The sequence below is a fragment of the Marmota marmota genome, unplaced genomic scaffold, assembly GCF_001458135.2.
Source record: "Marmota marmota marmota unplaced genomic scaffold, marMar, whole genome shotgun sequence".
In the NCBI taxonomy this organism is placed as follows: domain Eukaryota; kingdom Metazoa; phylum Chordata; class Mammalia; order Rodentia; family Sciuridae; genus Marmota; species Marmota marmota.
This window is the reverse complement of record NW_026000185.1, coordinates 30166148-30189025: the sequence shown is the minus strand read 5'-3', so window position 1 is coordinate 30189025 and position 22878 is coordinate 30166148. Positions and strand designations below refer to the sequence as shown.

Sequence of the window (22878 nt, the reverse complement as noted above, 5' to 3'; positions counted from 1 at the left end):
CATGAGCTCCCGAGAATGACTGTCTGTTGTTGAAGGCAAGGGGTGTGCTCTCTAAGAGAACAGAGACAGGGATTCTCAGACTCTGAAAGGGAAGCCTCCGGCATATTTCTGTGGTGGGGCCTTGCAGACAGCAACAGAGAGCATTACCAAGGGTTTGAATATCTACTAAACCCTTGCTCTCCTGCCCCAAGTATTGAAGCACAAGTTCACCCACAGAAGAGTGTGTGTGAGTGCGTGTGTGTGTGTGTGTGTGTGTGTGTGGTTTGCTGCATTTCTTCCTCCTAGAATTCATGGTGACTTCCAGATGTCCTCTCCTCTTGATTGAGAGAAATAACACAGACTCCCCTCTCAGTATGATAGGCATCTGCTCCATGTTCCCCCCAGCAACCTAGAAAACCCAGCCCTTCTCCACCATGTCCGAGGAGAATTGTGACATGGCCATTCCTGCCTTCATTGCTAGCCAGAATTCCCTCCATGGAAAGGGGCAAAGCTGGGCAAGCGGATGGCCAGTTAGGAAAGTAATTCTAGAGGCTGCAGAACGTGGAGTGAGGGACTGGTTCTAGGCTGCTTCTTTGTTGTTGGAAACAGACCCATCGCGAGGAACAGGCAGCACTCAGAGAGAAGAAGAACTCCAAACTTTATTTTATGCCAGCAGGCCCAGAGGAAAACAAACTCCAAATTCTGGGCTATGATCCAGTTTCTCACAACATTTATAGGTTATTTGGCCTCATCTTGGACCCATCCTATTATTAAGGGTGGGTTTTTCTTTTTTAAAAATTCCTAATCTAGATGACTGAAGGCCTTGGTGGAGGGGAGGGGTCTCTAAAATGAAGTATTTTTATAGAAATAAATAAGATGAAATGGCCCTTTTCACAGGCACCTGTTAAATCTCTAGCCTTGAAAGCCTCACACAGGGGTGTTCACATTTCAAAAGGTTGAAGTCAGAGACAGTTGCTTACAGCCCAAAAGGTAGGGACCCATGGTTAATTAAGTTTCCTGAAGAAAGCCTCTCAGAAGGAAAGGAGAACTGAGTCTTAAAATTTTATTTTACAACCAGGTCTGGTTTTGCCATCTCATTCCTCAATTTAATGGCCTCTTAACCTTTTTAAGGGACATCACCTTTGTCCATATCCTCTAGGCTAAGCTGCTGGTAACTCTGGAGAACCATTTGGAAGTTCATGGCCTACAGGTGGGTGGAGACAAGTTGAGTCAGTATGTTAAGGATGCAGGGACAGAACGGAAGTGCCAAAAGGAGCATCACAGTAAATAGACCAATATGGAAAATAAGAGCAGTCCGTTTATCCCAGTTAGCAGTTGGTTCCTCAAGCTTCTGCCATGCATAGTTGGCTCCCAGAGTGACCAAAGTAGGGCTGTTTTCCTCGGGAGCCTCTGGGCTGCCCTTGTTTATTTTGGATGTTCAACTTTCATGGTGCAGCTGAATCAGGAATATACTCCCAATCATATGAGGCTGGTTTTACCCTGCTGTGATAAATCTAAGAGGCCACTGGCCATGTTCACTGGAGTAGGGATAGATAAAATGACAGTGAATTGACCCCTCCAAAGAGGCTTTTGGGGTTGGACATTTCATTCTTTTACCTAAATAGCATCTCCTGGTTTAAAGGGGTAGACATAATGTTGTTTAATTTTTGGGTCTCATATACCTCTTATTATGGGAGGAGGACACCCATGAGGAATCTCATAATAGGAGAATTCTGTCTGTCTAATAGGGCTAGACCTAGTAATTAACAAAGCATTTGGCAATATTTGATCCAGTGTAGGTGGGTTTCCAGATATGCTTTGCTTGGTTGTAGCTTCCAGATGATCTTTAACCCCTTTGCCACAAGTTGTACCACCTTAGCCATGAACACTGGCCCATGCACAGCTGGGCTTTGGTTATAACTCTCCTGACAGATGTTCAAAACAAAGGTTGGTCAATATTGGCCTTGTCCCTATCTACTGTTAAGAATAAGCTGAGAATCCTCAGGGGATCACTTTTGGGAACTTGTGAGAAGCCTCTTAGCTTGTCTAGTGCCATCTTCTAGAATATGGTCTTGCTGACCCTATGTGGCTTCCCTCAGAAGCATCAGGGATATTCCCTTCTCAAATGGCACTCCTCTGTGCAGAATGTGCACTGATTGGCTTCCTGTCCTCTGGGATCCTGTTGATTCCCCTGATTTGGAGGTCATGTGGCCCAGAGTTATAAAGCTCTTAGGGAAGTCCCTATCATTCCCTGGGCCCAAGTTGATCTCAGAGGGCAGGAGCCAAATATTGGTTATTTTCCTTGGCTCTTTCATTTTCTTATTGTTAGTCTCCAAATTGGGGGTTTAATCATCTAGCAGGCCAGTTGCACCAGTCTTAAAGTAGGAGTACTGTGTTCTAAATTTAATGTCTATAATTTTTTAAATATTTATTTTTTAGTTATAGGTTGACACAATATTTTTATTTTATATTTATGTGGTGCTGAGGATTGAACCCAGTACCCCACGCATGCTAGGTGAGCACATTATCTCTGAGCCACAACCCGGCCCCTAATGTCTATATTTACAGTTGTTCACCCCTTCCATTTAATTGGGGTCCCTATTATTCTGGAAGTCAGCCTTATATTTTTTCTAGCCTATAGGTGATGGCTCATTATTTCAAACTAATTCAGGTTATTGTATTAGAAGTTGTACTTCTGTAAAGCCCTGACAGACAAGAGTCATAAAGTTTACATGAAAAATACAAAATGAAATTAACAAGAGTTAAAAACATATTTAGGGACTCAGCTCATCCAAGTCCCACCACAACCACCATGCCACGCGGGAGCCGAAGCCTGGCCGCCCGGCCAGCCAGTTGCCCAGCGGCACCTTCTGCCCATCCACCTGCACACCCACCGCCCTCAGCAGCTGCCCTGATTCCTGCCCCCTCGGGCCAGCCGGGTCTCATGGCACAGATGGCATCCACGGCCCCTGGGGTAGCCATGGGCTCTGCCGTGGGACATGTCATGGGCAGTGTCCTGACTGGAGCCTTCAGTGGAGGAAGCTCAGAGCCTTCCCAGCCTGCTGCCCAGCAGGCCCCTACCAGTGCTGCTCCACTACAGATGGTGCCCTGCTCCTATGAGATCAAGCAATTTCTGGACTGCTCAACCACTCAGAGCGACCTGTCCCTGTGTGAGGGCTTCAATGAGGCCCTGAAACAGTGCAAAAACAACCATGGTCTGAGCTCTCTCCCCTGAACATGTTGGTGCAGACTCATTGACCAGCTCTGAGATGGCTCCTGGGTCCTAACCCTGCACCCACCCCATCCCCTTACAGACAGCTGGACCATGATGACAGATTGTAACTGGGATTGGAAGTAAGAAGGAGGTTTCCTACCTCATAGATGAACTCAAGTCACAAATGTGCAATTAAAGATTTTATTTTAAATCACAAAAAAAACATATTTAGTTTTTATAATATCTATGAACCAAGAAACATTTTTTAATCCCCAACATTTACTTAAATATTATATTCCTTGTTTATTTTAAGATCACATAAATCCTTATATCAAAAATAAAATCTGTCTTTTAAACATAACTTCAAATGAACTTGAGTGGTTATCCTAACATGGAATAGGGTGAGAGGCAGAGTCTTAACTCAAGTGAGGTGGCCTCTTGACAAATCTTAGGTAAGATGTTTTATTTCTGAAACTGACCGTTACCTCTTTCTTAAATATTATTTGTATAAAGTTTTCATATACCATTTCCTGAGTCTATATAAATATCAGTTAACATAATTCAAAATTACATCTGAAAATGAATTAAACAAGCTAAGACAGCTTTGAACCTCTTTTGTGGAAAAGTGGCAAAATGTTTTCATATCCCATATTGTCAACCTTTAAATAAATCATGCTCACCTTGTTACCTGCCAAAAATGCATTCAAGTTCCCACCCCAGTGTAAAGAGCAACACAAAATATTGTATATAAGTTACTGATAGCAGGTTATTTTTATCCAATTGCAAAATATTAAATCACATAAATTTCCAACTAAATTTGGTATTTTTATATAAGTCTGAAAGAGACTACTGCTATGAAAAACTTTAGTTTGGAAAACATCAGCTTGGTAAAGTGTTCTCCTAAACCTTATATTTTAAAGATTTGTATCCTTGGAGGACATGAATACATATAATATACAAAAGCTAGTAACAGCATTCCAATTACATGAATGTCCTTGTATTAATCAAGTTTAACTTATAAGAAATTTTTAGAATCCGTAGAGTAGTGTAATAATCTAAAATGACAGTTGTTTGTTTAACCAGAGTCGTACAAACCTTAATCCCTTTAAGATTAGTTCCCCTAAATAGTGAAGCCTAACAGATACAAGAAATTATCCTGCTAGATAAAAGCAGATAAATGTTTTCAGGAACCCTTGTTACTTGAACATATTTAGAATTAAATTCTGGTTTATATCAATACATTTGACCTCAGGAAAAAAAAAACCTTAAATAACTTCAACTGATTGTGCTAATTATAGCCAATTTAATCACACACAAACCTCTTGAGATTTACCCTTCACAAACCTTGTGTAACTTACTTAAACATGCTACAATTTGTTCACTTTACCATACAAAAGACTTCCTTATCCAGAAACATTTCCTTTCCCTTCTAACTTTTTTATATTTCCATACTGAGAACTTTCTTATATCTCTTTCCTAATGCTGACCCTTTCTTAAAATTTACATTCTTAAACAATCTTCAAGAAATTTCTGAATTTTTCTAATTACTCCATTATATTTTTAATTAAATTACTTATTTATTCTAATTTGTTATATATGATGGCAGAATGCAATTCATTTCCTGTTACATATAAATAGAGTACAATTTTTCAAGTCACTGGTTTACACAAAGTATTTTCACACCATTCATGTCTTCAAACATGTACTTAGGGTAATGATGTCTAATTTATTCCACCATCTTTTCTACCCCCATCCTCCCTCCTTACCCCTCCCTCCCCTTTGCCCTATCTAAAGTGCCTCCATTCCTCCCATGCTCCACGCCCCCATTGCCATTATGAATCAGCATCCTCATATCAAAGAAGACATTCAACCTTTGGTTTGGGGGGATTGGCTTACTTCATTTAGCATTATATTCTCTAAACCCATCCATTTACCTGCAAATGCCATGATTTCATTATCTTTTAATGCTGAGTAATATTCCATTGTGTATATATACCAAAGTTTCCCTATCTATACTGAAGGGCATCTGGGTTGGTTCCACAATTCAGCTGTTGTGAATTGTGCTGCTATAAACATTGGGTGTGGCTATGTCCCTGAGTATAGACCAAGGAGGGGGATAGCTGGGTCAAATGGTGGTTCCATTCCAAGTTTTCAAGGACTCTCCATACTGCTTTCTTATTGGCCGCACAATTTTTCAGTACCCATTTATTAATTGGGTTATTTGTGGGGGGGGGTTGTTGTTGTTTTGTTTTGGTTTTTTTGGTGTTTAGCTTTTGAGTGCTTTATATATCCTAGAGAATGGTGCTCTGATGTGCTCATTCTAAAGATTTGCTCCCATTCTGTAGGTTCTCTATTCACCTTACTGATTATTTCTTTTGCCTAGAAGAAGCTTTTTAGTTTGAATCCATCCTACATATTGATTCTTGGTTTAATTCTTGCATTATAGGAGTCTTGTTAAGAAAGTTGGGGCCTAATCCAAAATGATGAAGATTTGGGCCTACTTTTTCTTCCATTAGGCACAAAGTCTCTGGTTTAATTCCTAAGTCCTTGATCCACATTGAGTTGAGTTTTGTGCATGGTGGGAGATAGAGGTTTAATTTCATTTTGTTACCTGTAGATTTCCAGTTTTCCCAGCACCATTTGTTGAAGAGACAATCTTTTCTCCAATATACGTTTTTAGTGCCTTTGTCTAATATGAGATAACTGTGATTATGTGGGTTTGTCTCTGTGTCCTATATTCTGTACCATTGGCCTACTGGTCTATTTTGGTGCCAATACCATGCTGGTTTTGTTACTATTGTTCTGTAGTATAGTTTAAGGTCTGGTATAGTGATGCCACCTGCTTCATTCTTCTTGATAAGGATTGCTTTAGCTATTCTGGGTCTCTTATTTTTCCAGATGAATTTCATGATTGCTTTTTCTATATTTATGAGGAATGTCATTGAGATTTTTATTGGGATTGCATTGAATCTGTAAAATGCTTTTGGTAGTATGGTCATTTTGACAATATTAATTCTGCCTATTCAGTAACAAAGTAGATCTTTCCATCTTCCAAGATCTTCTTTAATTTCTTTCTTTAGCATTCTGTACTTTTCATTGTAGAGGTCTTTCACCTCTTTCATTAAGTTTATTCCCAAGTATTTTTTTAGGCTATTGTAAATGGGGTGGGTTTTTCCTTGTTTCTCTTTCTGAGAATTTGTCAATGATGTACAGAAATACCTTTGATTTGTGGGTGTTGATTTTATATCCTGCTAATTTGCTGAATTCATTTATTAGTTCTAGAAGATTTCTGATGGAATTTTTGGGGTTTTCTGGGTATAGAATCATATCATCAACAAATAGTGATAATTTGAGTTCTTCTTTTCCTATCTGTATCCCTTTAATTCTTTCATCTGTCTAATTGCTCTGGCCAGTGTTTCAAGAACTAGGTTAAATAGAAGTGGTGAAAAAGGGCATCCCTGTCTTGTTCTAGTTTTTAGAGGGAACACTTTCAATTTTTCTTCGTTTAGAATGATGTTGGTCTAATTATTCCATCTTAATAAGATGAAATACTTTATGTTATTTACACAACTGAAACTTTTTTTGCACTTTTTGCACATAGAATTATGTTAGAATTTTAACTTTTAGTAACTTTGTTTTTAGTGAAGACACAGAAACAAAGCAATCTCAAACTCTTATCTGTTTAACTAACTTTTTTTAATTTTTGTAGTTGTAGATGGACAAAATACCTTTATTTGTTTATTTTTGTGTGGTGCTAAGGATCAAATTCAGTGCCTCACAAATGCTAGGCAAGTGCTCTGCCACTGAGCTACAGCCTCAGCCCCCATGTTTAACCAATTTAAATTGAACCTTTTTAAAAATGTTTAAGTCATGTAAACTAAAAATTATTTGATATTTTTATTAAATTTATGAGTACTCATTTATCTATAAACAGATTTTGATACCATGTACCTAATATATGTAGATACAACATATAATACACAGATGTACACAAGTATACATAAAATCAACAGGAAATATATGAAACCAACAGGAAACAAATATTTTATAGTTTTTCCTTCAATAATTGACCTCTGAACAAAAACAGTAGGAAAAACAGAAGACTAAAAATTCCAGTTGGACAAAACAAGACTAAATTACTAGTCTTCTTTTATTAATATACTCCTATCTCTCTCTCTCTATCTCCTGCATATATATATTATATACATATAATATATTGTTACTTTTTTGCATCATTACAATAAATCTATTCATTGTAAGTTGCATACTTTATAAAGTGTTCTTGTTGTAAAAAATAATAATAATAATGAGACAGATACAAGGTGCAAAGACAGGGAAGGTGGCAGAGTGGCTCCTTGTCCTAACAGTTATGTTTACATTAGGTCATTAGTATCATAACCACATTATTGTCTAGAGTATCAGTAAGGTTGCTTATTTTGCAGTTACATTTCAGAATTACAATATGCAATGTTAGGAGCTTTGTGCAGTTCTCAAGAAAGTCCATGGTCTGAAGTTACTATTAGGTGGGCAGCTCCAGGAGCACTGGAGCTTGGTGAAACATTGTAGTTATCAAGCAAGCAAGTCCCTTTATTCCCAGGAGCCATATGCCAGCAATCAAGGTCAAGGCTTGATGAGGCTCTTACATAGAGGCTTCTCAGGGCATTGTCATACCAGCTAGGCATTGTACATATACTTCCTATGTTACTAGATCCTAAGAGAGATTGCAGGGCATTCTAAGGGTGGGAAACAGGGTGCCTGTTACCCCCCAGGGAGTTTGCTCACCAGGGGAATGTTTCCCTGAACATTTCCACTGTCAGACTCCTTACAATTACAATAAATCTATTCAATATAAATTGAACACTTTATAGAGTGTTCTTCTTTACCTTATTAAGTACAATTTAGTTTGATATTATGAGCCTAATACCCACTTAATTGTGATTTTTCTTTTGCTTGATAAAACTTTTGTGTATCACGTGAGGGTGTGCACATGCACGTGCTTCCAGTGCTGCAAATTAAACCTAGGGTCTCATACCAGCCAGGCAACTGCTCTAATGCTGAGCTACATCCCTGGCCCTAATTTTCAACGTTTTTGAGACACTTTTTATGTTGAACACAAGGCTGAGTTTTGCTTTGTATATCTAATATGAATACATTTTTCTTCTATTTGACAAGGCTTTTCATTATTTTATTGTATTTGTCCCATTTCTATAGTTTTTGAAACTCCTTTACCATGTGGTCTATGTGTTCATTGTTTCAGGTATGTCTTTTCTGAAAATTTAAAAGGTCTGTATTTTTTCTTGCTTTTGTTTTCTTACAGAAAATTGAACCCAGAGGCATTTAACCACTGAGCCATATCACCAGCCCTTTTTATTATTATTATTATTTTGAAACAGGGTGTCCCTAAGTTGCTTAAGGCCTCACTAAATTGCTGAGGCTGTCCTTGAACTTGCGATCCCAAGTCACTGCAATTACAGGCACGCAGCACCATGCCAGGCATTTTTAGGAGATCTGTATTTCATCTAGTAGTTATCTTCTAACCTGAACTTCACAGAATACCTTCTCTTTCTGTAAACAGTCTCTCTAAGTAATGATCTCATCTTCTTTACTCCCGATTCAACTGTAGTGTTTGCTTACATTTCACTCCTTGATTTACAAGCGTTACCTCACCCATCGATCTCCCCTCTCCTTCTCCCATGCAGTTGTTATAGTTATAACAAATTTTTGACAAAATGTATACTATATTCTCTACTGCAACCATTATCTTCCCATTTTCTCTGGTTTCTACTATATTATTTGACAACCAGTCCCTTGTGTTATGATTAGCTGAAGTTTATGCTCTAACTTTTTTTTTAAGAAGGGCCATGGGAATAAAATTTTCTGAGTTCACATATTCAAATTATTTTTCTATTAATTTTATGCCTGATTTTCAGTTTGTCTGGGATAAAATTATTAGCAAAATTACTGGTAACACACTCTTTTACCTGGGCAGAAGGCCAATTCCAATGGGGCCACATCACCTTCCATTCACCTGCTTGTTCTCCTATCTTTTAGTGTCTTAGTCAGCTTTTTGTCACTGTGACAAAAAAACACCTGAAGAGAGCAACTTTGAGGAGGAAAAGTTTATTTTGGTTCGTGGTTTCAGAGGTTCAGTCCATGGTCAGCTGACTCCATAGCTTTGGGTTGAAGGTGAAGCAGAACATCATAACACAGGAGCATGGCAGAGGAAAGCAGTCAGGACAGGAAAACCAGGAAGCAGACAGAGCTCTACTCACCAGGGTCAAAATATAAACCCCCAAAGCATGCCCCTCGTGACCACTTCCTCTAGCTACAGCCTACCTGCCTGAAGTCACTGCTCAGTTAATCCATATCAGTGGATTAATCCACCAATTAGGTTACACCTCTTATAACCTAATCATTTCATCTCTGAAAATTCTTGCATTGTCTCACACATGAGCTTTCTTGGACATCCCATATGTAAACCATAACACTCACATTTTTTATTTATCTGGCAGGAATCAGTAGACAAATTAGACTTGAGATTTGAAGGATAGCATTTTCTCCCTTCATCTTTGGAAAACTCATAAAACACCTTTCCAAAGAATATCCACTCTCCAAAACCAATTCCCTCTCCCTCCAATTTCAGACAATCTTACCATTTCATGCAACTTTGACATGGGTGTAGGGCCTAAGAATGGCATAACATTAATATTTGTTGTTGTCTTTTGCTTTTGTTTTTGAAACATTGCATCTCAGACCAGCAAGTCACTTTGCAATATATGATGTTGAACTTCCTAAGCATTGCATCTTGAAATCCCAAGTGTTTCTATGTAATACCCAGTTTCACTAATGTAATTTGGAGCTTTAAAATAATGGATATTCATCAAGCCACTTGGAAGGTGGAGGCAGGAGGTTAACAAGTTCAAGGGCAGCCTGGTCAACTGAGTGAGACTCTGTCTCAAATAAATAAAAAGGGCTGGAAATGGCGCTCAGGAGTGGAATGTTCCTGAGTTATATCCCTAGTACTGCAAAATAAAATAATGGATATTCTAAGTGCTGTGTGGGTGTTCAATCACCCCTCATAGCACCCCTATGATGTAAGGTTATCTCCTTTTACAGAGAAGAGAAATGAAGAATATAGAGTGACTTATTCAAGAGTTGAAAAGTTGGGATTTGAGCAAGTAATCTGCATAGATGACAGATCTCCAAGGCCTTCAGCGAGACTCCTTTAGGTGGGTTTAGGAAATATTTGCTGTCTCCTCTTAGTCATTTTCCATCCATTGACCCCCACCTTGCCTCTTAGCTATGAATAATCATTGGCTTATACTGCATTTGAAGTTCTCAATCTCTCTTCCCCACAGCAAAATTTCTATCATATGGACCTATTGCAATAGTGCCTCATCTTGAATGAAATCTTCTTTACAGTGCTTTAACAAGTGTCATTGATTTTTTTTTCCTTTAACATGTTCTGTTCCTCAATCTGAGCCCTGTTTACACAAGTGTTTGCATTACACTTACTTGCTAAGTGATAGATTTAAATTTTATATAGCTTCCTCTATGTGTGTTCTTTTGCACTATAAAAGGCAAAGAAGGAAAAAATATAAGACCCAGAGGAGTGAAGTGTCCTTCCCAAAGTTGCACAGCAAATCTCCTGACTTAACCCTGGGGTCTTTCCTCCTCCCCTACAGCTGACTCAGGACTGGGCGTCTTCTGGACTCCTAGAGCACATATAGCACTAGATCATTGTCCTCATTCTTCTATAAAGTTATGCAAGGGCAAAGAGTGGGCAGAGACTGGAGGAGGGCAGAGAGCATTTAAAACTCCTCTCTCTCATTAAAATCAGGGCATGAAGGCAAGCTCAACACACTATGAGTCTTCCCACATGGCTCAGCCAGCAGCAGGGGACCCTGAATTCCTAGTCCCTGTTTCCAAATACCTCTCCAATGGTCTGTCAGAGATCTGAATCCAAACATTTGGTCCCACTCAGAGAGTGAACACTGCCTACTGAAACAGTCTATTATAACAAGACTCCTCCAGGAAAGAGCAAAAAAGAAGACTCAATAAAATGTGCCAGATACTTTTCTAAGCATTTGTCCAATTCTAACTCATTTTGTAACCAGAATCCTAGGCCAGAGGCCTGAGGCCAGGTCCAGACACTCACCACAAAAAAAAAAAAAAAATTAGAAAAAAATCATAGTGAAAAACAGGAAAGAAAACTTTAATCTATATGACTATATTGGGAAGACCAAGGGAGACCTAGAATCACAGCCCTGTCTTTGGGATGCCAACAGGAGCTTTAGGTTTAAATAGAGGAAGAATTAAGGCAAGGCAAGAGGTCTGCATAACTAGGTAGTCTTGGTCAAACTGTGGTCTGGTTGATCATTCTCCAAGTTCTCTTTCTGTAAGGTGGCTTCAGAGAACTCCTTAACATCTGAGGGGGCGATTTCCACTTGTTACACAGGATGTTTACCTATGATCCTGGAAGGGGTAATTCAGTTCCTGTGAGATGATTGCTCCTGGAGGTGAAGGACGAGGACCCAAGACTTCCCGGCACCACTCCAGGGACCTGAAACAGGATGCTACAAACTTCCCTGAAAATTTGACCTCACATATCAAAAGACATGAGGTAGCGTGGGTAAATCCAAGTCTAATAAACCTGTATTATAGCCAGGCATGGTGGCACATACCTGTGATCCCAGCAGCTGAGGAGGCTGAGACAGGAGGATCACAAGTTCAAAGACAGTCTCAGCAACTTAGCGAGGCCCTAAACAACTCAGTGAGACCCTGTCTCTAAATAAAATACAAAAACCATTAGAGATGTAACTCAATGGTTAAATACCCCCTGGGTACAATCCCTGGTACCAAAAGAATAAAAATAAAAATCTGTATTATTTGGGAATTTTGAGGGGAGGGGGTACTGAATATTGAATTCAGGGGCTCTCAACCACTGAGCCACATCCCCATCCTATTTTGTATTTTATTTAAAGACAGGATCTCACTGAGTTGCTTAGCACTTTGCTAAATTGCTGAGGTTGGCTTTGAACTCATAATCCTCCTGCCTCAGCCTCCAAAGCCACTGGAATTACAGATGTGTGACACTATGCCCAGCATTGTATTATTAATTTCCATATAAACACTCCTTAAATGATTAGCATACTGATGTGCAGAACTGAGTGGGAACCTGACCCAAAGTTTAAGGTGATCAAGGAGACAGATACAAAATGAAGTCAGAGATGCCAAGCTTTATCCTACACTTTGGATACCCACAGGGTACCTTCAGGCCTAAGAGTCGCTGCTTTGAGCAAAGCCATTCTAAGTTCCTGTTACAATTCGACCCTCATTATGATCCTAGAAAGTAGGTATTAGTGGCATCATTATGATATAGGTGAATGAGGAAACAAAGGTATGGAGAGGTTGAGCTCACCTGCAAAGGCCAGTAAGATGGTAAGTGGAAGAGGCAGGGTCAGAACCAACGATGGTTCTGGAGTCTGGAGCCATTTCTTTCCCTCTGCTAAACAGCTTCTCAGGGAGGAGTCACTGAGTCAGGTGTGGTCAGCACATTTCTGCCCAAGGCTTGGGATCGTATTCTTGGAAACCGAGAGCTATGACCCCCACCGTTCAGTGCTGTACAGATGGTCCAGCCAGAGTGACCAAAGTCCCTTATCTAAATGTCTGCAATGGGGGCAGAAAGTGGGGAGATGGACAGGGCCCAGTGCACAGGGACATTTTTCAAAGTTGCATGAAATTCTCCTGATTCCTCAATGGCTCCATTTATAAATGTCCATAGTCTGGGTCAGTGTGGGTATCAGGAGAGGAGGCCAAGGTTGGTCCTGGGATTGGGGGCAGGGAGTTCTGCCTAATGATTTCTAAGCTGCTGTCAAGACCCTAAAGCACCAAGACAAACTTCTCTTTCACAATAACTTTCTGAGGATTGGTGCCAAGAAAGAAACCCCCAGGGTTAGAAGGAGTTCTCATTCCACTTCTTTATTCCACCAACAATGCCCTCCTTGTCCCTTCTCTTCCCACCAGATGAGACCAGCCTCCTCCCACGGCCATATGTTGATGATGTGTGCCAGGATCTGGAGCCGCCGGGTACCCAGAGAGCAAGCACACCCAAAGGAAGGAAGTGGAAAGAAGGACAGCAGTTCAGTATCTCTGCACCCCAAGAACAAAGGGAGGAGGGATCTTTCTTCTCTCCTTCCCTCCCTCTTTCCAGTTGGAAGAAGGCTCTAGGAGAGGTCAGCAGAAGAAAATCATCAGAAACAGCAAGAAAACAGCTCCCCACAGAACTAAATACCTGGGACACGGCAGGACATAAAGAGAAGAGATCCAATCTAGTCCAGGGCCAACCATCACAAGGAAATCTGGAGGGAAACAAAACTATATTCAAATGATTGCTTAAGAATGTGCAGGTTTTAAATGTGCAATATTTACAAATAGTCAGCATTTGTCACCACCGTAGCAAAGATTCAATTTAGCAACAAGTTCAACTCAAAGAACCAGGGTGCAGAGGGAGTATTTTGGTTTTATTCCATGCTGATCCCTTCTGGCTCATTACTCAAATTTTCTAGTAAGTTCACCTTCACACATTTTCTGGCCTAAAGGCAATCCTCTGTCTGCCTCCTTCAGTGCTGGGAGGTCAACAGGAGGAAAAAGTTGGGCGCTGGAAGGGAATGGGAAGCTATTGACCTCAATGACCAGACCATTCCCTTCTGCCCAGTAGTGGGACTCCCCAGCTGACCCCACACCTCAAAGTTCTCTCCATTTTCACAGGTCCTTAATCTGTGACTACAACAGACAGTCCTGGCTCTGTGAAAGCCTCCCTAGGTTTCAGACCACTGCCCACCCCAAAGAGCCAGGCCTTCTTCCTGTATGGTGATAAAGGCAGAATGCTGAGCCCCTGGAACCCCAAACCCAGCTGGTGAGGATGGGGGATAGGAAGACAGATAAGTCCAGAAAACCATGAAGGAATTCTTCACAGTGAACTTGAAAGACATCAAAAAAACTCTTCCAAAAGCAGAGAAGTTCAGTGGACTAAGATTTGTGGATTTTACAAGCTCATGGGGCAGTTCCCAAGTGGGGGTGAAAAGGAGTGTTAGCAGGAAGAAAATATCAGAGCCTCAAAGAGATGTAGAGATCCCACTTGACATGACAATAGTCTTTTTTATTGTAACCACCATCTTGCCCACCAGGTGACCCTGGCACACACCCCAACCTTATAGAACAAACAAAGCTACTGAGATAGTCAGTCAAACATTGTGTTCTGGCCCCTTGTTCTGGCCTCTTGTTCTAAACTGACCTTGGACATGTTAATAACTTTTTTTTAAAAAAATGCTTTTAGTTGTACATGGACATAACAACGTTATTTTATTTATTTTTGTCTGTGGTGCTGAGGATCAAACCCAGTGCCTCACATGTGCTAGGCAAGTGCTGTACCACTGAGCCCCAACCCCAGCCCATGTTAAGAGCTTTTGAGAAAGGCCAGGTACATTCTGATTGCCCATCTTTGACTGGCTTAGCATATAAACCCCTTCTCCTGCCTTTGGGTACAGGGGTCTACCTGTCTCACACTGCCCAAGACAAGCTCTGCTCAGAAGTCCCCAATAAATTGCACTTTATGCAATCCACTGTCTACCTCCTTCTTCAGTCTCACATCTTTTGCATTTGACAGCTGGTTCTTAAACCCTGGGACTGGATTTTTTCTGAAACAAAAAGAATCAAAGGTGCCAGGCGCTGTGGCCCATGCCTATAATCCCAGTGGCTTGGGAGGTTGAGACAGGAGAATCGCAAGTTCAAAGCCAGCCTCAGCAACTGCCAGGCGCTAAGCAACTCAGTGAGACTCTGTCTCTAAATAAAATACCCAAAAAAAACCTCCAGGATCCAAAGGGCAAGAGCCGAGGCACCCACACTGGGTGACCGCAGAAGCCTCCGGGGGTGATGGTGTGCAGAACTTACGCATTCTGATTTCATGCCTTGCCTTAGATAAACCTTGGGCAAGTTGCAGAACCTTNAGGAGGAGGAGGAGGAGGAGGAGGAGGAGGAGGAGAAGCAGCACCAAAGGCAACAGTAGACATGCACAGAATTTAGAGACTCTGACTTCAGAAAGAAAAATTAGGAAAAAAAAAAGCCTGGACTATTTTCTAAATAGAGATGACTAAAACAGAGAGGATCCTAGGAGACATTGGAACAGAAAACTTGTGGGCAGAAGTCATGAGGAACAGAAGAGATGCACACTAGGTATTTCTAGTAGATGGCATTTATTGAGTAAGTATTATGGACCACTGAATTCTCATTCCCCTCCCCCCCCAAAAAAAACCTCCAGGATAACACTATTATTATAATGTCCATTTTTAATGATGAGGAAATTGAAACAGAGAAATTAAGTCATTTTCTTAAAGTCACAAACTTAGCAGATAGTGGTAGAGGTGAGAGTCAAGGCCAAGCACTGCTTCCCTGTGAAATGTGAATTTGCTAATAATTCTCACTCTATCAGGTAAAATCCTAGTTAAGAGGATTTCAAATAACCAGAAGGAGATTGAAGTCCTAATAAGGGTTGCACTGATCCCAGAAAGTGGGAGTTCAGGAAGGGGAAAGGGATGATAAATTGTTGAAAATGGATGGAGGAGATAGAAACATCAAGAATCAGGACACGGCTGGGCGAGGTGGTACATGCCTGTAATCCCAGTGGCTCAGGAGGCTGAGGCAGGAGGATTTCACGTTCAAAGCCAGCCTCAGCAAGGGCAAGGTGCTGAGCAACTCAGTGAAACTCTGTCTCTAAATAAAATACCCAAAAAAAAGGGCTAGCTAGGGATGTGGCTCAGTGGTTGAGTGCCCCGAGTTCAATTCCCAGTACCAAAAGAAAAGAATCAGGACATGGATGATAAAAGCAGGATAGAGGAGAAGTCCTTTGCAATCACTATACTAGGCGATGAACCCTTAGATGAAGCCCAGTTCCCTGGAAGTTAAACTGTAGGCTTGAAGATCAATCCCACAGAGATTCTGAAAGACCCATTTTCTAACAAAAGCCGCTTCAGGGACCCAAGGGGTAAGCGAGGTGCAGGATTAGGAAGCCGCTCCTTCTTCCTGTGGCTCAGAGTCCAGCTGGGCTCTCAGACTCTGCGCACTGGGGACCTCGGACCTCTGAGACCCCGCTGGGGGAGCAGGGGACACCGCGATGATGCTCTGTAGACACACAGGCTGTGAACAGGTATGATCCAGATCCAAAAGCAAAAACTGAGCTTGAGCACCGTTGGGCACAGCTGAAGATGCCGGGCTCGGAAAGGTTCTGCAACTTGCCCAAGGTTTATCTAAGGCAAGGCATGAAATCAGAATGCGTAAGTTCTGCACACCATCACCCCCGGAGGCTTCTGCGGTCACCCAGTGTGGATGCCACCAATCTCCCACCTCCAGGATCCAAAGGGCAAGAGCCGAGGCACCGCGTCGAGCGTCGAGCGTCGAGCGGGACTGGAAATCCAAGACCCGAGCCACTGGAGACCCGTCCGTCCCGGTCCCGCGGTGATCGGCCGCCACCTAGCGACCATTTTTATATCGTTGCTCCTTGGCTCTGGCCCAATCATCAAGGGATTAAATTTGGCTCTGGAGTCCCCAGCAAAGTTTCAGGCCGGATCGTTCTGACCTTTAGCCCCGCCAAGTGGTGAACCGGGTTTCTGGAAACAGTGCAAGCACGCTCAAGTTAGCGGCAGTTGTTGCTCCAACCCAATTCTAACCCTGGCTCCTAACCCCATCCCACATCTCCGGTGGGTTGGTTGAATCAGCATACAGAGCTGTAACCCCAATGCAGCCAGGAGAAGAGGTGAGATCCTCCCCCGGGACAGGTGCTTGCCCAGGTCTAGAATTTAACCCTATTTGCAAACCAATGGATTAGTCCATTGCCATTTTCTGGATGCTGGCGGAGAGGCTGCGTGGGAGACAGCAGATCAGGGAGCAGCCAGCAGCATAAGCATCTGCTGGTGAGAGTCCTCTATGCCCCTAAGTAACAGATGGTGACTCTGAGCAGCCCAGGTGGACTTGGTTGTGGGCAAGGAACACTGACCCTGAGGAACGCATGCCATTGTAGTGAACTAAAAGCAAACCTGCTCTTTTTCCAAAGTGGGTCAGTACCTCACTGCAAACACACCCTGAGAAATGGCCTAGAGGAAGATTAGACAGGGCTTTGCATTCTTTTTTTAATTTGTTCTTATTAGTTATACAGGTCAGTAGAATGTATTTTGATATATTATACATATATGAACTATAACTTCTCATTCTTCTGGTTGTACATGATGTAGAATTACATTGGTTGTGTAATAGTATTTGCACATAAGAGAGGTATGTCTGATCCATTCTACTCTCTTTCTTATTCCCATTCCCCCTCCCTTACCTTCATTCCCCTTTGTTTAATCCAAAATTCTCTATGCTTCCCTACCACCCCCTTATTGTGAGTTAGCATCCTCATATCAGAGAGAACATTCAGCCTTTGGTTTGGGGGGATTGGCTTATTTTACTTAGCATGATAGTCTTCAGTTCCATCCATTTGCCTGCAAATGCCACAATTTCATTTCTCTTTATTGCTGAGTAGTATTCCATTGTGTATATATACACATTTTCATTATCTGTTCATCTGTTGAAGGGCATGTAAGCTGGTTCCATAGTTTAGCTATTGTAAATCGAGCTGCTATAAACATTGATGTGGCCGTGTCACTGTAGTATGTTGATTTTAAGTTCTTTGAGTATAAACCGGGGAGTGAGATAACTGGGTCAAATGGTGGTTCCATTCCAAGTTTTCAAAAGAATATCCATACTGCTTTCCACAGTGGTTTCACCAATTCACAGTCCCAACAGCAATGTATGAGTAGACCTTTTTCCCCACATCCTTGCCAACATTTATCGTTCCTTGTATTCTTGATAATTGCCATTCAGACTGGAGAAAGATGAAATCTCAGTGTAGTTTTATTTTGCATTTCTCTAGTTACTAGAGATGTTGAACATGTATTCATATACTTGTTGACCAATCATATTTCTTCTTCTGTGAAGTTCCTGTTTAGTTCCTTTGCCCATTTAATAACTGGGTTATTTGTTTTGTTGGTGTTAACTTTTTCGAGTTTTTATATATCCTAGAGATTAATGCTCTGAGGTGCAGGTGGCAAAGATTTTCTCCCATTCTGTAGGCTCTCTCTTCACGTTCTTGATTGTTTCCTTTACTATGAAGAAGCTTTTTAGTTTGATTCCATCCCATTTGTTGATTCTTGATTTTACTTCTCTTGCTTTAGGAGGTTTGTTAAGAAAGTCAGGTCCTGGGCTGGGGTTGTGGCTCAGTGGTAGAGTGCTTGCCTAGCATGTGTAAGGCACTGGGTTCGATTCTCAGCACCACATATAAATAAATAAAATGAAGGTCAATTGGCAACTAAAAAATATTTTAAAAAAAAAAAAGAAAGAAAGAAAAAGAAAGTCAAGTCCTAAGCGGACATGATGCGGATTTGGGCCTATTTTTTCTTTTTTTTTCTTTTTTCTGGTTTTTTTTTTAGATTTTCTTTTTTTTAATTTGTTTTAATTAGTTACACATGACAGTACAATGATCTTAGGTGCAGGGTCTCTGGTCTAATAGGGCCCTGCATTCTTGACAGACCCAACAAGAACACAGATCCCAAGGTCCATGGCAGATGCCTCTCCCTGCCATCAGCATCCTCCTTGGTCCCTCCCACATCTATTTTTGTGCTGAGTGATCTGTTGTCCAGAGGGGTGAGGTGTAGTTTGTGAATTGACTGTTCTTGTTGATCGGAGCAGGATTGCATCCAAGTGGTCCACACTGATCTTTGATAAGTCTGATAGACATGGAACACAGGTCAAGTTAAGGGTTATAGGCTATTTTGTGTATTGGGGGCAGGCATCAGAACTTCAAGTGCTGCTTTGGATCTAAAGCATGAGGGTGGGAGGGACAGTGGCAGTGACCACCATCCACACCAACCCCAGCTCTGCCAACCCCAGCTCTGTGACAGGAGGGAAAGAAGCATACCAAAGTCCCTAGCTGGGCTTTTGAGATGAATGAAGCCACAAGCAATAGGAAGGTTAAGGAACAGGATGGTCTTCCCTCCTTGCTGGCTCTGGAAAGCCCCAGGTGGTTCATCAAGGGCTGGAGCCAGGGCTGAGGGTGTAGCTCAGTTGGTAGAGTGCTTGCTTTGCATACATAAGGCCCTGGGTTCAATCCCCAGCACCAAAAAGGAAAACAAGGGCTGGAGCCAGAGTCAAGCCAGCAATGGGTTGTTCTATGTCCTGATATGTCCTGTTTTTCTCTGGGGAATTTTATCAACCCCAATGGAGAAGACCTAAAGATAAAGACACTGAAGATCCTCACCTAAATGAGCAAGCAGCTAAAAGTGATTATTAAGTCAAGCTCTTGCATACACTTAAATCCCCAAAGCAACTCTTTTCTGCCTCCTCTCCTCACTTGTAAACATGAGCAGACACCTGAGGATTAACAGACATCAGAAATAGGCCTTGGACAAGAAAGTATAGACCGAAGAGTGGAGGGGAAAAAATAATTAAGTAGCCAGAAACAGAGCTCAGTCAGGGAGAACACAATTTTAAAAGACTAAGGGCTGGGGATGTGACTCAGTGGTGGAGTTCTTGCCTGGCATGCATGAGGTCCTAGATTCAATCCCCAGTACTGCCAAAAGAGAAAAAAAAAAAAAAGACCAACTAAAATTTAGAGATGCTCTTAGAAATTAAACATATGACAGCAGAGTTTTTAAAACTCTATAGTAAAAGGGTTAAAAATATATAGTTTAGGAAATGTAACAGAAACTATAATAAAAAAAAGCAAGAGAAATAGAAAGTAGGAAAAAACAGAAAATTCAACAACAAAAAAATCCCAGCCTGAGTCCTCTTGGACCCAGAAGCCTTGGACCCCAAGCAGAAGCAGGAGGGAGAGAGCATCTAAGGGAAGTAAGCTGAGGCCTGACTGGAGCAGGAGCGTCCTGAGGAGCTGCTCAGGGATCTCCTGCCACTGGACTAAGGGCTCACTGTTTTTTTGTTTGTTTTTTTATTTTTTTGTGTGTTCTACTCATCAGCATGGAGGAAGACATGGACCAAGGAACCTTGAAGGAGGGAACCTACGAGGATAGATGACCCTGTGGAGAGAGGGAGGCTTAGAGGCTTAGAATGGTGTCTTTCAGAATCCTACTGAACCCACTGAGAGCATTCACAAAAGCTCCAACTTCAGCACAAGCCTGGGGATTGAGAAAGACATTGTCAGCTGACTCCTGAGACCAAGAGAAGGGGCCTAGGTTCTAATTCTGTCCTTATTCCACGTTGTTTCAGTGAGAAGTTGGCCCAGATAAGCCCCATGATCTTTCCTTACTTCTTGTTCATATTAGTACTCTTTTCTTACACAGTATCAGATGGGCAGTGTGTGTAAATGCTGCCTTTGGCAGGGCTATTCAATTTACTTAGGAAAGAAAAACAAAGACCTCAGAAGGAAATAACCCAGCCAGTGACATTTCAAAGCAACTCCTGATACTTTGAACAAATAAAGGATGGCACATAACAGAATGAAAATTTCAGATCATTGAGGGAACCAAACGGGCCAGGGCTAAGGAGATGGGAATGTGAAATCCAGCCCCACCTATAACAGGAGAGAGGGACAAAGTAGCAAAGGAGGAGGAAATCTCAGAAGAGCAAGTGTCTGGGAGTGGGGGTAGGGGGGACACAGAACCACTCAGAAACCCAGAGAAAACTTCCTGGAGGGAATCGGATTACAAAGGAGGTGTGACAGTTTAGACAGCTTGCCAAGTCCTCAAGGACGCAAATAATAATAAATGCTAGAGAGGACAAGGAGAAGCAGCACTTTTATGCTGTGGAGGCATTGAGGTGGAAATTGGTGTGGAAGTTCCTCAAAAGACTAGGCATGGAAACACCATTTGACCCAGCTATACCACTCCTTATGATACATGCACACCCATGTTTACAGTAACACAATTCACAATAGCCAAACTATGGAATCAGCCTAAATGTCCATCAATGGATGAATGGACAAAGAAAATGTGGCATACATACACAATGAAGTTCTTTTTTATTAATTTATTTTTAGTTGTAGATGGGAGGAGGAGGGGGGACACTTTATTTTATTTTTATGTGGTGCTAAGAATGGAACCCAGTGCCTCACACATGCTAGGCAAGCGCTTTATCTCTGAACCACAACCCCCAGCCACACAATGGAGTTTTATTCAGCCATAAAGAAGAATAAAATTGTATCATTTGCAGGAAAATGGATGGAACTTGAGAACATTATGTTAAGTGAAATCAGCCAAACTAGGGAGGTAAAGGGTTGTATGTTTTCTCTCCTAGTGGAAGCTACAGAGGAGAAAGAAAAGAAAGGTGGTAGGAGTTGGGGGAGGGGGTGAAGATCTCATGAAAATCAAAGGGAGATCAGTAGAGTAGAGGAAAGGAAAGGGACAGGGGAGGGAGGAGAAAGGTTAGGGAAATGCGGAGGAGTGATATTGGCCAAATTATGGTTTTGTATTGTGAACGTACAAATAAGTAACAAATCCCACCATTATATACAACTATGATGTACCAATTAAAAAGGGACAAAATAATAATAAAATAAAATGGGGGTGGGACAGCTTTCCAAGAAGAGGTCAAAAGATTGCTCCTGCAGGCATAGTGCCGCACACCTGTAATTCCAGCGGCTCTGGAGGCTGATACAGGAGGATCTCGAGTTCAAAGCCAGTCTCAGCAATGGTGAGGTGCTAAGCAACTCAGTGAGACCCTGTCTCTAATAAAATACAAAATAGGGCTGGGACTGTGGCTCAGTGGTACAGCACTTGCCTAGCATGTATGAGGCATGGGGTTCGATCCTCAGCACCTCATAAAAATAAACAAATAAAATAAAGGCATCCTGTCCATCTACAACTACAGAAAAAAATTAAATACAAAATAGGGTTGGGGATGTGGCTCATGGCCGAGTGCCCCTGGGTTCAACCCCTGGTACCCACCCCCCAAAAAAAAGAATGCTCCTTACCAGTTGTGTGTGAGATTGCTGAAAGGGAAGGGTCACAAGGGTCTGACGAGGCAAGTAATATGAAAGTAGACCATGGGCTTGACTGGGCACACCAAGAGGATAGAGGGGTCCAGAAAACCAAATGTGGGTCACTCCCTACCACCCAACAAAGTGCCACCAACAAAGATTCTCTTGCAGGTGGAATCAACTTCAAGTGCAATCAGAGGATGCCCCAAGCCAAGAGAGTTTCGTTGCCACAAATTATCTCCTTATTCAATAATTCCTTGGTCATTTTAGAATAGTATGTCATTTTGTAATTTGGGGACCCCTCTGCAAAGAGCCCATCAGTCCAGAGTTTCATGGAAAGACCTGGTTACCGTTTAATTGGCTTCCTCTGTATCGAGTATATTTTGTTTTATACATAAAAAAATTATCTTGAGAACAACTGGCAAGGAGATTGAGAGCTACTGACCTATAGAAATGGGGCAGCCGGAGAACAAAGGCTGTGAGGGAAAAGACATCATGGAATATTCCTCATTCACTGGGTGGTGGGGGACATTCACTGCACTGAGGAAATCTTAGGAATCTGATTGCAATTTCCCTATCTACCCAATCCCTCAATCATCTTCATAAGCTTTTTTTTCCCACCAGCATGGTCTCAGTGACCCTCAAATATGTCTGCTGCCACTCT

General features: G+C 41.7%; 1 protein-coding gene across 1 annotated transcript; it reads left to right on the top strand.

Moving 5' to 3' along the window:
- The first annotated feature begins 2760 nt into the window (after positions 1-2760).
- On the top strand, positions 2761-3271 carry LOC107147182 (coiled-coil-helix-coiled-coil-helix domain-containing protein 10, mitochondrial-like). Its single transcript, XM_048789169.1, has one exon. The coding sequence runs from the start codon at positions 2792-2794 to the stop codon at positions 3212-3214; it is 423 nt and encodes a 140-aa protein (XP_048645126.1). The 5' UTR covers positions 2761-2791; the 3' UTR covers positions 3215-3271.
- Positions 3272-22878: the final 19607 nt, after the last annotated feature.

Coding starts and splice junctions, on each gene's coding strand:
- LOC107147182 (XM_048789169.1), top strand. CDS start 2,792: ATGCCACGCGGGAGCCGAAGCCTGGCCGCCCGGCCAGCCAGTTGCCCA.